General features: G+C 44.2%; 2 protein-coding genes across 2 annotated transcripts in view; one reads left to right on the forward strand and one right to left on the reverse strand.

The window, feature by feature from the left end:
- rnf144aa (ring finger protein 144aa) overlaps positions 1–1968 on the reverse strand; it is a 34222-nt gene extending 32254 nt beyond the window's left edge. The window contains exon 1 of the mRNA XM_061082791.1: positions 1448–1968. The gene's annotated coding sequence lies outside the window, so the exon portion shown is untranslated. The remainder of the gene's footprint in view (positions 1–1447) is intronic.
- cmpk2 (cytidine monophosphate (UMP-CMP) kinase 2, mitochondrial) lies at positions 1611–8629 on the forward strand. The gene is given in 8 exon segments (XM_061082137.1): positions 1611–1685; positions 5140–5237; positions 5486–5597; positions 5974–5991; positions 6390–6428; positions 6431–6516; positions 6518–6628; positions 8509–8629. Coding segments are annotated over 8 exon segments (660 nt in total).
- The last annotated feature ends 6584 nt before the right edge of the window (positions 8630–15213 follow it).

Genomic DNA, 15213 nt, shown 5'->3' on the forward strand with positions numbered 1-15213 from the left:
ACATTTAGACTTAAGAAGTCACAGCAGCCAGAGAGTGTGGGTGAGACTGACAGTCAGGTTAGAGTGTGGTTAGAGTGGTTAGAGTCAGGAACAGTCAGGTTAGTGTGGTTAGAGTCAGGAACAGTCAGGTTAGTGTGGTTAGAGTCCGGATATTGCCAGGATAGAATTGCCGGGTTTAGAGTCTGGTATTGAGGACAGGTTTAGAGTCCTGCGAGAGCCTGAATCTAATCTGGGTTAGAGTCAGGTTAGGGCCAGGTTAGAGTCAGGTTAGAGCCTAAATATATTCTGGGATAGAGTCAGTTTTACAGCCAGGTTAGAGTCAGGTTAGAGCCTGAATATAGTCTGGGTTAGAGTCAGGTTAGAGCCTGAATATAGTCTGGGTTAGAGTCAGGCTAGAGCTTGAATATAGTCTGGGTTAGAGTCAGGTTAAGAGCCAGGTTAGAGTCAGGTTAGAGCCTGAATATAGTCTGGGTTAGAGTCAGGTTAACAGCCAGGTTAGAGTCAGGTTAGAGCCTGAATATAGTCTGGGTTAGAGTCAGGTTAGAGCTTGAATATAGTCTGGGTTAGAGTCAGGTTAACAGCCAGGTTACAGTCAGGTTAGAGCCTGAATATAGTCTGGGTTAGAGTCAGTTTTACAGCCAGGTTATTTTCAGGTTAGAGTTTGAATATAGTCTGGGTTAGAGTCAGTTTAGAGCTTGAATAAAGTCTGGGTTAGAGTCAGGTAAACAGCAAGGTTAGTGTCAGGTTCGAGCCTGAATATAGTCTGGGTTAGAGTCAGGTTAGAGCGTGAATATAGTCCGGGTTAGAGCCAGGTTAGAGCCTGGATATAGTCCGAGTTAGAGCCAGGTTTACAGCCAGGTTATTGTCAGGTTAGAGCTTGAATATAGTCTGGGTTAGAGTCAGTTTAGAGCCTGAATATAGTCCGGGTTAGAGTCAGGTTTACAGCCAGGTTGGAGTCTGGTTAGAGCCTGAATATAGTCCGGGTTAGAGCCTGAATATAGTCCGGGTTTAGAGTCTGGTATTGAGGACAGGTTTAGAGTCCTGCGAGAGCCTGAATCTAATCTGGGTTAGAGTCAGGTTAGGGCCAGGTTAGAGTCAGGTTAGAGCCTGAATATAGTCTAGGTGAGAGCCAGGTTTACAGCCAGGTTATTGTCAGGTTAGAGCTTGAATATAGTCTGGTTTAGAGTCAGGTTAGAGCCTGAATATAGTCCGGGTTAGAGTCAGGTTTACAGCCAGGCTGGAGTCTGGTTAGAGCCTGAATATAGTCCGGGTTAGAGCCTGAATATAGTCCGGGTTAGAGCCAGGTTTACAGGCAGGATGTGTCGCTGTAATAAGGAGGAAATGGCGAAGCAGCACGCACGGACAGCTCTTCAGAACTCGCGGGGCTCGGAACAGCTCCCGCCGGGTTGCAGCGGATCAGAACACAGACAGAGAACAGAACGTGTACCTGGCTTTCTGAGATAACTCCGTCCTGATGGTGTAACCTCAGCGAGGGTTGAGAAGATGATCTCCTGAATTGGATTAACGGAGAGAGGCCAGGCAGTCAGCAGGAGGAGCAGGAGCAGGAGCAGGAGGAGGAGGAGGAGCAGGAGGGTTTCTCTGAAGGGGTGATGCCCATGTTCATGAGGAGCTCCTCCGCTGTCCGGGAGGAAACATCTGACCTGCTACTGTCAGATCAGGCCCCGGTGAGACACTGACAACCATCGGTGGGAAAGCACAAGCACGCCCGCAGAGGAACGAGCTGCAGCGGGACTCTCTCTCTCTCTCCTCTCTCTCTCTCCTCTCTCTCCTCTATCTGCTTGGCCCCGCTCGGTTCTTCTTCGTGCACCGGGACATCGGCCTGAGCTCGATCCGTGAACAGTGCTCAGCGTCCGGCCTGGTGACGCGCAGGGATCCGGGGCTCGGTGTGTTTACCTCCGCAGCGCCGCTTCTCTGCTCCGGAGGAAATCAGCTGCTCCGCACTGGAGAGACGCCATTTGTCCGTGAGAGGCCGCTCTCTGCTGCCCCCCGCAGGACACAGCAGATACTGTACAGCTGGACAGCGCGCCCTGCTGGTAGAACACGGCAAACGCCCTTTTCTGCTGTTTACTCAACATTGAATAGTTTACAAACATGGACGAACAGATAAAGTTTTATTTTCAACTTCATCATGACCGCAACTGTAATTATTATCGTTAATTATTATGTAATAAACAGCTTTGGGACACCTGAATTATAATAAATCCAACAATATGTATACAATTTAACATTAACCCCAATAAAAATACATCACTTAGAAAAAGGTTAAGTAATGGATTGAATATATTGAAGTTATTTTATCATCCCAGTACATCCCAGTACTTCTAATGGTGACCTCATAGTACAGTGATCATACAGTGTGTTATTACCTCCCTCTAGTGGTGTGTCACCATGCAGACGGTTTGCATCTAGTTGTTTTCTGCTCTTAAATCATGGATCAGAATCAGAATCAGAATTCTTTTATTTGCCAGGTATGTTTGCACACACAGGAAATTGCCTTGGTGTCATTGGTGCACTGAACATAAAACAACAGTATAAAAACAACAATATATAACAAATAGAATCAAATATATACAGTAACAGAGTTATGGGCACGTGCTGTGCTAAGGTTCAGAGATTGGTGGTAGTGCCAATAATATACAAATTATAAATTATGTGCAGGGGGGGGGGCAGTGTGATGCAGGGAGCTTGTTTGTGAGCCCCACTGCCACGGGGGAAAAACTGTTCAGATGGATTTTAGTCCTGATGGCCCGGAACCTTTTTCCGGAGGGAAGTCTCTGGAATAGGTGGTGACCGGGATGGGAAGGATCAGCAATGATCTTGCCTGCCCTCTTACTGGTCCTGGAGTGGAACAGGTCTAGGAGAGCCGGCAGGTCACAGCCGGTGACCTTCTCAGCTGACCTTATGATCCGCTGCAGTCTGCCCTTGTCCTTGGCAGTGGAGGCAGCGAACCAGACGGTAATTGATGATGTGAGGATGGACTCAATGATGGCTGTGTAGAACTCAACCATCACTTTCCGCGGTATGTTGAATTTCCTCAGTTGCCGCAGGAAGAATTCATCAATTCATTCAACCCTCAATACAAAGCAAATGGATGGACTTTAGTTTTTAAAGCCAATAAAAACATGAAGGCATATAAAACACTTTCTTATTTTAGGATTTCTCTACAGATATCTCTCTTTGTGGATAATACTGCTGTCGAATATTTTACATGTCACAGAGTATTTGTCGCCCCCAAGCAGTTCATGTTTTCATTTGCATTTGTTTGATATCTCACAGGAATGTGTAAAAAGTACAAAACTGATTTCAGCTAAGTTTTATGGCGGGGTTCAGCGTGATCCAAGAGAGGACCCATGAAACTTTGGTGCAGATCCAGGATTTATTTTTTTAAACTTTCTATCACATTGTGAGATTTTCACAGATTTCAGAGAGTAATTTATCGATCTTGATTGATGGGACTGATATTAAAGAGTGTGTGCAATTTCGTGCCGATCAAATGAAAATCTGGATTGATTGGAATTTAATGTGATTTCATGAGGGGACTGTTGGGCTTTGGTGGAGGTGTGTTCTCGCCATTCTAGTTCAACTTGATTTAATTTGCCTTCATTGAATTAGGATCAATGCAGGACTCTCAGAGAGCAATTTCACAACACCCCAAACTATCTGCATGGATGCAGTACATACAACTACAGGAAGGTGAGATGAGGGGAAATGTTTAGTTTCAATATTTTTACATTCTATTGAATGAAATACCAATAATTGCCCAGTTGCAGGGTAGAGAAATGTGTTGTATAACTTCACATGAAAATGTTTGGAGCTAGATTATTTGCTTTGGTTTACTGAAAATATTCTAACATTAACAAGCATGACTGAAGAGACCAGTCTACTTAGTTAAGCTAAAATTCCAATGTCAAATTAAAAGCATGGCTTATCACCTGTAGAGGTAAATGCGTGATGCAATGGCCACACACTGCACCTGTGGGAGTACTTCAAATAATGATAAAATGATAAATGTTATTTATATGACACATAAAATGCAACTCAAGGCACTTCGCTAAAAGAAAATGAGGTAAAATGAGCATATAGAGCTTCACAAACAATAAACCATGCAAAGTTATTATAAGATATGATCAGTTATTGATTAGCATGAGGGTTCAAAACCATCCATATGTCAAAGTCTTTCATTATATCATTGTGACTGTATTTTTCTATTGTATCCTGGGAACATTTCAGGAAAGACGTGTTTGATTTTTTACTTTGGTAAATAGCTTTTATTGTGGACAATTAAACTGACCTGTAAATCAGCATACTGTGTGTGTGTGTGTGTGTGTGTTTGTGTGTGTGTGTGTGTGTGTGTGTGTGTGTGTGTGTTTGTGTGTGTGTGTGTGTGTGTGTGTGTGTGTGTGTGTGTGTGTGTGTGTTTGTGTGTGTGTGTGTGTGTGTGATTAGAAATAAACCTTGGGGAACCATTACATAGGATTTTCCTTTTGTCCAGTGTCTGGAAGACGATCAGATAAATGCAGAGCAGGGAGCAGATGCAGAGTTGTAGAAGTGCAGCAGCAGCAGCTTTGCTGACACGACCACAGAGGAAACGACAGTCTTCAAACCAATCATAGCACACCTGCTCTGTTTGTACTGTGGATATGATGCATGCTAAATAGAGAGCTGCAGAGTGTGCATTTAGTAGTAGAGTGAAATAAGATCAATCGGCTGAGCGGCTCAAACGTTTCACTCTCCAAACATGAGAAGATGAAACTCAGCCTGGTGCACGGCCAGCAAACGTCTGTGTGTAGTGTGTAGCATGGTAAAGTGATACAATTGGAAGTTTAAGTAATGTGTTGTAGTGTCATTCCTCCACACACTTGACCTCCCTGTGTGATTTGTCCTTATTTCTGCCATACGTCAAGGGTTCTCTCCTGAAGGAGCATTTTTACCTTTAACCACACAAAAAACTACGAATGGATTACTATGGAACTGGGTGGACGAATGCAGTATGGGTCCGAGAAGAACCTTTTTCATTTTGGTAAAAATCTGGATCAGGAGTTGGATGGGATGTGTTCTCCTCCCGAGGTGAAGATGGTCACCTGCAGAACTGTGATGGAGAAATCTGAGGATTAGCAGGTTCCCTCAGAGGGGCCAGAATATCACCCATCTGCTCTCAACATCATTAGCTCTGATGTTTTATACATTTTTCCAGAGGCACATCATCCATTAAAACTGTAACATAAACATTCGCATCATGTGGAAAATTGGCGCACTCATGTGCTAGTGGAAGGTATAGCAGTGTAAACCAAGTGGCCCTTCCGTTAATGTATCAGTGCCAGGTGGCCCACAGAAGTGTGTGTTCGTGTGCATCACAGTCTGTGACTCTCTCTCTCACTCACTCCCTCCATCCCTCCCTCCCTCCCTCCCTCCCTCCCTCCCTCCCTCCCTCCCTCCCTCCCTCCCTCCCTCCCTCCTCTCACAGCAGCAAACTGATTCTGTCTGTTCTGCAGTGTGGTGACATCATCCCAGAGGCGAAGGCTGCACCAGAGCTGCTGCCCAGCAGAGCGGAGGCTAGAAGTAAACCAGACTTCCCTGTCATGTCATAGAGAGAGAGAGAGAGAGGCCTGGACACCACAGGTTAATGCCATTACCTCGTAAATAAATACAAGATCAGTTTTGATGTATAGACGTCTCGCTAAAGTGATGGCCGACCGTTCCCTGTTAAAGCTATTATCTGCCAGCGAGCTTTGTCTAATGGGATATCACATATCATGACCTCAGAAAAGTTACATCACTCTGAAAGATGCTTGATTTGATAGCTCATTCATCCAATATGCTTTACAAACTTCAGGAGAATAGGTAAGAAAGAAGATGAGTCGGATCTTGTGAGATTTAAAACAGAAAAAAAATCACAAATTGAATCCTTTATGCTCTGAAAATCTGCCTTTGTGTTGCTTCTTTGTCTTGAAGGTGACATTCCCATCACAGGTAAGACAGTCTGAGGGATATCTAGGGACCTGTTCTACTGTGTCCCCTCCCCAGTGTCTGTCCCCCTGGTGGGCTCTCTTTCATCAGGGGCCAGCCCTCATCCACAGGACCGTCCCCGCTCTGAGGAACTAAATCGCGGCGTAAGAACCAGACCAGTGGGGCATGAAGACACCTGCCATCACTGACAGGTAAAGGCAGCTGAGATGTTGCAGGTATGGAGTTTAGTTTTGTGACCTTTCCTTCTCTTGTAGGAAGTTGAGGAGGATACAGGGGACGACAGAACTCCCTCCACAGGGATCTAGACTTACAACTCAATATCTAACATTTCGTCCCAGTCTAGCAACGAAGCTTGTCACCCGATAACAGAGCCATCAATCATTCACCCTTCAATCCGCCAGCCACTGTCGGTCCCCAGATTATGGCACAGCACGGCAGCCCAGAGTACACCATCGCCACGGCAGTGAGCGATCCACTGTGCAACCTTCCAGCTGTGTTAGGAGGTGTAACGTTCACCTTGGGGGGGGATCACTCTGGATGTTGTGGAGAGGAAGAGGAAGAAGAGGAGGCTGATGAACAGAGGCCAAACAAATACAGAACAGGAACAAGAGCTGGATCACAAGCAGCTGCTCAGAGTCAGGTGGAATAGATGGATGGGGATCTCTTGGATAGATGAAAGTTAAAGTTTGCATTTTAAAAAGTCCTGCAAAGGGCAAATTATTATTTTCATGAATTAAATCATCAAGTAATAAATAAGTGATATCAAATGTCCATCAAAATTTCACATAAACCCAACATGATGTCTCCAAATTACTTCTGTGCTTCCAACAGTTCAAAACCCAGATTCGTATTAAATTTACAAAGCACAGCAAGAAATTCTCAGATTTGAGATTAACAGCTCTTTTCTTTGAATTTTCAAACGATTTATTGATCCTGATTAAAATGATTTCTACTTCATTTTCTGGTATTTATCTATTAATTGACCATTTAGCAATAATACTGGGATTACTTCTTTTTATTCCTTTGGAAAAAAAACTAGTTTTAATGAACTATGATGTTCCTGATACAAGCTGAGTAAAGAATCCTGAAAATGTGGAATTGGAAAGGAAACAAGTGTTTCATCAAAAAATGTCCAGATGTTTGAATGTAACTCAATCAAGTTTTTCAGTAGGATATTGTCAAATAAATATGATCCTGATATGAGGCGCACATATGATGTTATGTCCCTAACATCTGCTGGCGGCCGCTATCACCTTCTAACATCTGCTAACATCTACTGTTAGCAGAAGACCTTCAAGCGTACAAGGGATATTCACCATCTAGTCCTACATTCTAAAATGATTGGTGCATTTTGTTTGCACAATATTTTCCAGTTAATAGATCTAAATCATCAAAACATTTCCACCTGATTACATAAAAATACAGTTTTTGATGAAAATCACCACGATTACGACTAAAATAGTTTCTAGTACGACGATTAGAAATAAATGTAGATAAATGTGGGAATAAATAAATGTCCTGATAACTCATTTGCTTTATGACCACATACTATCTATCTTTCTGAGATCCATCATGACAGTACATGATACCCACAGAGAAAACGAGAGAGAAAAGACACTTGTTTATGTGACGTGTGGTTGAATGTTTCACAGTCTGGGATGAAGTAAAGTTCCTTGCGAGTGTGAAAACATGAAACCACAGATGGGTACAAACTGTACGGCACGTTTCACTGAGTCAGGTCAGCTCCGTCTTAGTCTGATCCATCACACACTTAACAATCAATTACTGTCTCGTGGGGGAAGCAGCTGATGAGAAAGAACAGGTGATTAGTTGCTGAGCTGTTGTGCTCCATTAAGCTGGCCAAAACTCGAAGGCACTGCCGGCCCAGTTAGTCCATGCACGCAGACGGGTCGATGGCTACTTTCATTCATCCTCTGGCCTGACATAATGGCCTTTCCACATGGGACAGCCAGATGTTGGGCCAGCAGAATTACAAAATGCAGGGAGTGGACTGTCTGCTGCTGAGAGGATGAGAGATTCTGCAGACTTGGTCCATCCCTATCACGAGGACTATTCTTCATCTGTCTCCAGGACCGGCTGCACTGGGAGCCATCTGTGTTGTTTCTCCTACTGTATTTCTCAGTTCACCCAAACTGTCAACGTACCCAGACAAGTTCTCTAAACAGATTATGCAGCCTAATGTAAAATGTCATTCACTGAGTTTGTTTGTGTGAGTGTGTTCCTGTACTTATATCTTTGTGAGGACCATTTGAAGAATAGACTCTACAGAGTGAGGACATTTTAGGACAGTAAGGACATTTTGACCGGTCCTCACTATTTCAATGGGCTGGGTGAGGGTAAAGACTTGGTTTAAAGGCTAGGGTTAGAATTATTTTTAGGTAAGGGTTAGGGTAAAGCATTTAGATTGAATGTTTAAGGTTAGGGTAAGGGGCTCGGGAATGTATTTTGTCAGTGAGGGTCCTCACTAAGATAGAAGTACAAACGTGTGTGTGTGTGTGTGATTGCACAGGCTTACCGGAGGATCAGCGGCCCAGCTTGCATCACTGTGGATGCAAGTCCTTCCGCAGACAAAGTGCTCCAACAAGTGCTGTTTTTAATTAGGGGCAAATGCCACTTGTAAACAGTTCTCCATCTCCCCTGCTGTCAGCCAAGCATCAAGTGGACGCGGTACCGCTTCTCCCCACTGGGTGCCAGTAAGATGTTGTGAATGTGAGACGGACGGGAGCGAGGAGAGAGGATGCTGTTTGGAATGAGTAAAGGTTGAATGGCCAGGGGCCAGAAACGCATGCTACAATCAGAAATACATATTCATGTGGACTCACACACACACATAGACACACACAAGCATTGTCGAGAAAAGGTGTGCATGAACTGACACTGAGGAAGCGGATTGAAACGAAAATACAACACATTTATATTTAAGTTCACAAACAAGCAACATCCAATATGGAGTAAACCAAGAAAAATAAAAATATAAAAATAACTAGAGTAGAGCACATACAAAGACACAACAGTCCCTGTATGAAACATTTAAATTCACTAGAACCAGATTTATGTTTGGATCTGCACCAAATTACACACTAGTGAATATCAGTCCCCCCCAACATGCCTTATTTAGTTTTTCATCAAGATCCATGACTGGTTCCCTGAGAAATCAACACAATTGTGAAGAAAAAAAATTGCAATGTCAAAGAAAGTGAAAAAATATTTCTGGATCTGCACCAAAATGGAATGGGTCCTCTCCTGTCACACACACCAATCTTCCACTAAGTTCTCTGGTAATCCATCCAGTAATTGTCACGTAAACCTGCTCACAACCTGGAAATTACCCTAAATCTGAATTGTCATCTTTCTATAAGTCTTTCATAAGCCGCATAAATTGGTTATTTAAACCTGGATGCACCGGAATGAGTGAACCTGTGAACACATTGTTTCCCATATTCAAAATTGATACAGAGTGAAGTGATAGTGATTCCCTTTAGTCCAGCCTCGTGATACTGACACTGATCCCTCTTGCATTGACATCCTGTGTGGCTCACAGTGGAGCTGCAGTGTGCCTGGAGAACATACAGCACATACATTTCTGTTTGTACTTGATGTTCTCATGGGCCCAAGTGTGCACACATAAAGGTACACATGCCTACTTGTGTAAACACACAAACACATATGTGCACACACAAGCAAAAGCACATGCACATTTACGAAGAGTGTAGACTGTAACTCATTTATATAGGGAGGAAGTGTATATTTGGCCTATGTGATGGGAAGATTAATTGGGGTTTTTAGTAATTATGAGCTTGGCAAAGCTGCGGGCTGGAGAAGACAGAGTGACCCATCTCTTTTACTGTGATGCATCAGCAGAGCGCCAACCACTGCAGACCCTATTCATATGGCAATTAATGGAGCACTGTATATCAATGTCATTCCAACGCTCCCCCACATCAGCGCATGGATTACTCCTACTACCAATTACAGCAATCCAATGTTTTACTGAGTGGAGAGGTGCTGTGGATGCAAATCCTACTATCACACGTAATCACATAAAGTAAAATAAGGTGTCATTATCTTTATGGAGTATGGATTCCATAGGTAAGTGTGTGAGGGCGGCTTCCTGGATTCATGGGTCCTCAGCTGCCTGGTGATGCCACGCATGTGCGGAGTGACACAAAATAAATGAAGCGCAGGCCAGTGAGGAATTTTGATTGCTATTAACACAGTAGTCTCTGTCTCGGGAGATTCCCAAATTTATGGAATAGGGAAGCGAAGCAATTAGGCACCGTGCCATACATCATACCTGAATGCAAAGTTGTGTGTGCCTGCGGTGTCAGCCATATTTCCATGTCAGATGTTGTTATTCGTTGTTATTCTTGGCAACAAAAAAAGTGAGAGGTGATTTCATGTCATTACCGCCCCTCAACACGACTGTGTTATGACATTAATGGCCCATAATCACAGGACATTACACATGAACTGAAAATAATTCTCGTGTTTTCCCTCTTTTTTTTCGAGACATTAGGGATTGTTTTAGTTGTTTCTGTCAGACGGCCAGGATACACTCAGCGGTTTTAACGATAACAACTACTCACACATTCACTCACACACACACACACACACACAGACACACCCACACACACAGAGAGCGTCTGTGTTTCAAAGTTGAACTGCGGTCTGACCAAAAAGTTAATAACCAAAGCAACCTGCTTCCAATCTGTGACCTGAAGTTTCATGATTAAAGTCCGAGACACATTCAAGGGAAAAGTAGGATTCTGTCTGAGATCTGAAGGAGAAGCCTCGGCCGTACACACACACATTCACACACGTCAATGCACACTCATATACTGTACACTACACAGACACAAAGTAGCAGAGGTGCACACATGCACACACCTCACCCTGTATGGGGCCACTTTGCACTACACTCCTCAACTTCAATATTTCATCTGCACAACAGAGACGGAGCAGCGGAGAGGAGAAAAGCCCTCCATGAAATAATTAAAGATCCAGCAGGGATGCAGCAGCACAGCAGCCGCCGTCCCATCCTAAGTAATAGATCAAATGAAAGCTGTCCCTCAGATCATTAATAATGAGTGTGGTATGGAGACTGAGGGGGTAAGGGTGGGAGGGGAATGGGAGGGCATAGGCCTGGTACAGGTTGGGGGAGGGAGAGTGGGCATCGAGGAAGCACAAGGTGTTTTTATATGTGAGTGTGTGTGTGTGTGTGTGTGTGGTTGGGGGGTTGAATGGTAGTCTGGGTCCCCTGGCAGAGACCCCAGTGGACCTCACTTGGCAGCCACATGAAGCAGCATGGCAAGAGGAGTCATGCATATGATTTGGCATCAAATGTCTGCCAAACTCTAAAGACCCGACAGCAATGTCTATATACATCGCCTGTCAAATAAACAACATTTTACACTGCGATGGGCAGGTTAGCAGCGGCTAATAAAGCTCCTTTCAATCAGCGGGGCCCTCGGCTGGATGTGACGGCGGATTCGAGTGCGCTGAGGAGACAGAGGAAGGAGATGTGGCTGTCTATGATGTGGGGTTAGCAGGGATGAAAGAGGGAAGAGTCGTTGGGGAGAGGCAGAGGTGGGGGAGGCGGTGGGGGAGGTGAGGGATTGGGATAGACGAGGATGCAGGGTTAGAGGGGGTTGTCATCTATGGACTCAAGTCCCTCCAGATTCCTGCAGCTTGCAGGTACAGTGTAGTTCCAAAATACCCATCCCCCCCCCAAAACCAAATAGAGCAGAGAGTTCCCCGAGAAGCTTAAAATACCATCACAGGTCTAAATATTCACCAGCCAACAAATACAGAGGATGTGTTTAAAACAATGTGACTGCAAAAAATAAATTACATGTTTAGGTGAAACTGTACTAAAACTGTTCCAAGGTCTGACTGTCTGTGAGGACAGTAAAAACCTTATGGATGATAGCGCGAGCAAGCACGAGGCAAGTTATTGAGATAATTCATTGGAAACACTGATTTATGAGATTATTTGAAAATCCCAAACCAGAATGACACTCACGGGAGGGAATAGCTCCTTAATATGAAGATCCGTTAATCGTCTGAGAAATCAACAAAATGTTTAAAAACACCCAATCTGCCATGTTGAAGAAAGTGAAAATAACATTCTTCGTGTTGATACGTGATCATTTTTCACCCGTCCACAAAATGTTGGTGTTTTTTGCGTAATCCTTCTAACCATCAAACAAATGCAGACAATAACAACGAGTTAACCAAGAGATTATTCAAAATGCATGATCACAGCTCTGAATACTCTGCCTCCTCTCAGCAACTAAACATTTTGTCAGACCAGCCCAGTCTCATTGTATGAGGAGATGCCCTACAAACACATGCACACTAACACACACACACACACACGCACACACACTTTCCTAGCTGCACACCACATGCACACACACCACTACCGCTTCCCTCTGAACACAGCAGGTGGTGGCAGACACCCCAGCGCCATTGTCTGTGAGTGACGGGTGGTAGGATGTAAAAACATGACGGGTGCAGGAGCTGAACTGATCAGAGGTGAAATGTTTCTCCAAAGCTCAGAACGAGGTGGGGAAGGTATTAAATGAGGCAGAGATGGGGAGAGGTATTACTTTGTTGGGAGGAAAAAAAAGTTTTTTTAAAATATCCCATCAAAAAGCGGATGTACAGTATAATTCATAACATCTTTTCATCGTCACGCTCGCTCTTTGTCACCGTGTCTGAATGGTTATTTGCAGGAGGGGAAAGGCAGCGTTTCTGTCGATAAGTGCGGGTATTAGACACAGCGGGTTGTGTATTCAGAACGCTAATATATATTCAGGTTGTGCTTATTTTCTGATGTTTTCGGGGTATAGGTGCTGTAGAGTGTGTGATGATTGCATGAAACCTCACCAGTCTTTGCCTGGCGGCTGCTGGGGAGGCTTCACCAGGAACGGTTAAATATTTAAACACTGCTGTGAGATCTCATTTAAAACAACACATCAGCCCCCATAAGGCCCCTACAGCACTCCCTCGCACACTCCCCAAAACCCAGTTAGAACTCAGTGGTGTGTGACAAAACAGTTATTGTCTATTTACCGTGGAGAACTTGTGATAAATCATCACATCCTGTCAAATAAGGCAGCTGGCAGTGGTGTTGACAAGTGGGTAAGTCGTCGTATCAGGGAGGAAAATGATTGAGAGTCAGTTGTGTTTTGACAGCTGCAGACAAGCAGAAATACGCCAAAAACAAAATAACACGACAACTAGACCAGGCCAATATTTCCATAACACACATAGGAAAACAAGAGGGAGAACAAACTTTGTCTCTCTGGAGTCGTCTTGCCTTCTCACAAAATCTGGGCAATTAATTCCAACGCTATTGTTTGGGGCTTCCCTATTTTTAGCCCGGCTGCCCTCTCAAATAAATTGATTTCCTGTGGCAAACTTGGAATTTTCCTTGTGTGCCATGTCCCCCCCCCCCTTTCCAAATACACAAATGCCGTCCTTCTTCCCCCAGAGGAATAAATCAAAGGCAACGCAGCCAAGTTTCTATGCAGCTGTGTGTGTGCATCTGTTTTTATACTTGAAAACGGTTTATTTTTGTTTCAGTTCCATTAATGCTTAGGCATGTCTCCTACTTCATCAGGCATCCGCAGACGGCTGAGAAGCCACTTGCTCAGGCAAGTGGCTGACTGACTGTCAAAATACCTAAACCGACTTATTCTCTCTCCCTCTCCATCTCGCTCTCCCTCCCTCTCTCTCTATCTCCGGTCTTACTCTCTGATTCCATCTCTCACGGGACGCAGAGGTCTGGTTTATCCGTGGTCCCTACCACAGAAATAATGGCTCGGTCAAAACAGACTAAGCTCTCAGATCGCAAGAAGATATTTAAACACCCGGCACTACACATAAATAAAAGTAGAGCAACTTGATCCTGGATTCTTGTAGCGGTGTCGGGGGAGCCGCTGGTCTTTGATGAACACTACCAAAGACAGATGCACAGTGGTTGTGAAGAGGGGGGGGAGTTGTGCACTTGCAGGGAAAAGAAGAAAATTACAATGCACAGGCTGACAAAGAAAGCGAGAATAATACTGAAGAATATGAATCATTAAGCAGAGCAAATGTTTGCTCAACTTCACGGGGACAACTCGGTAAAAGTGCACCGCTCACTGTCACATATCAAATTACTTTTTAATTACACCGCCGTTAACTCAATGCACCGAATGCTTGCTTAAGTTGCAATGTGAATTCATGAGTGCATTATTAAAAACAGGTGACCGGGGACTCTGTGAGGTTTGTGCTTCGGCTTCTGTCGCGGCGTGAGAAATAAACGGCTGTAAACAAGACCTTTGGGGAGTAAAAGCAGATCGTGATAGAGAGGGAAAGAGGAGCGAAAGAGAGCTGGAGAAATGAGAGAAACATACCACTCCATCCCAATTCCTTATCCCGACTAAGCCACACGAATCCCTCTACACCCATTTAGCTTGCTCACTCTATGGCTCTCCTGCGAGAGGGCTGAGACGTCTGCCTGCTTTGCATTCTTCTCACTGCACCTTGGAAAATATTGAGTTCATAGCCACTCATCTCCATAATCAACACCATATAGCCAGCAGCCTACAGGGGGACTGCGAGCTAACAGGGGAGATAGATTCACACTGGCTTTGCCTCCCAACTCTTCCCACAAGTCACTGCTGCAGCCTTTTTAAGCAGAGTTTAGCCAGCCGTCCTCGGGGGCTGATATATAAGAGAAGAACTGTTTTCGTAAGTCTCAGTCTTACTAACTTTGAAGCGCCTCCGATGCTGCCCATCTCTGATAAGAAAACTTTGCTCAGAAAGCCTGTGGTCAACCATGTGTTGAATATGATATGGAGAAACATTGTACAAGTAGCACCTGATCCTTAAGGTTTTCTATATCGTTATTTTCAGCCATTAAAAAAGTACTAGTGGCTGTTTGCTTGGCCTGTGTTAATGCTCTGGAGCTACTTCTGAATTATTCCTTATCATTAGGGAGGTGTCCTCAAACAGCTCTACAGTATACTGTCACTTTTCATTGTTTGTGTGCTGGATGCTGTGCGCAGAGCTTTTTATAAACAGTCTAGGGTGCAGAGTAAAGTCAATGTGTTTCATGAAGTGAAACTGAATTTCTTCATTATTGTTCTTGTGAGGCTCATATGTATGTTTGAATGACTTGACTGCTGTTCTGTTTCATACATCGCATGTGGG

This window comes from Limanda limanda, chromosome 12 (assembly GCF_963576545.1).
Source record: "Limanda limanda chromosome 12, fLimLim1.1, whole genome shotgun sequence".
Taxonomy (NCBI): domain Eukaryota; kingdom Metazoa; phylum Chordata; class Actinopteri; order Pleuronectiformes; family Pleuronectidae; genus Limanda; species Limanda limanda.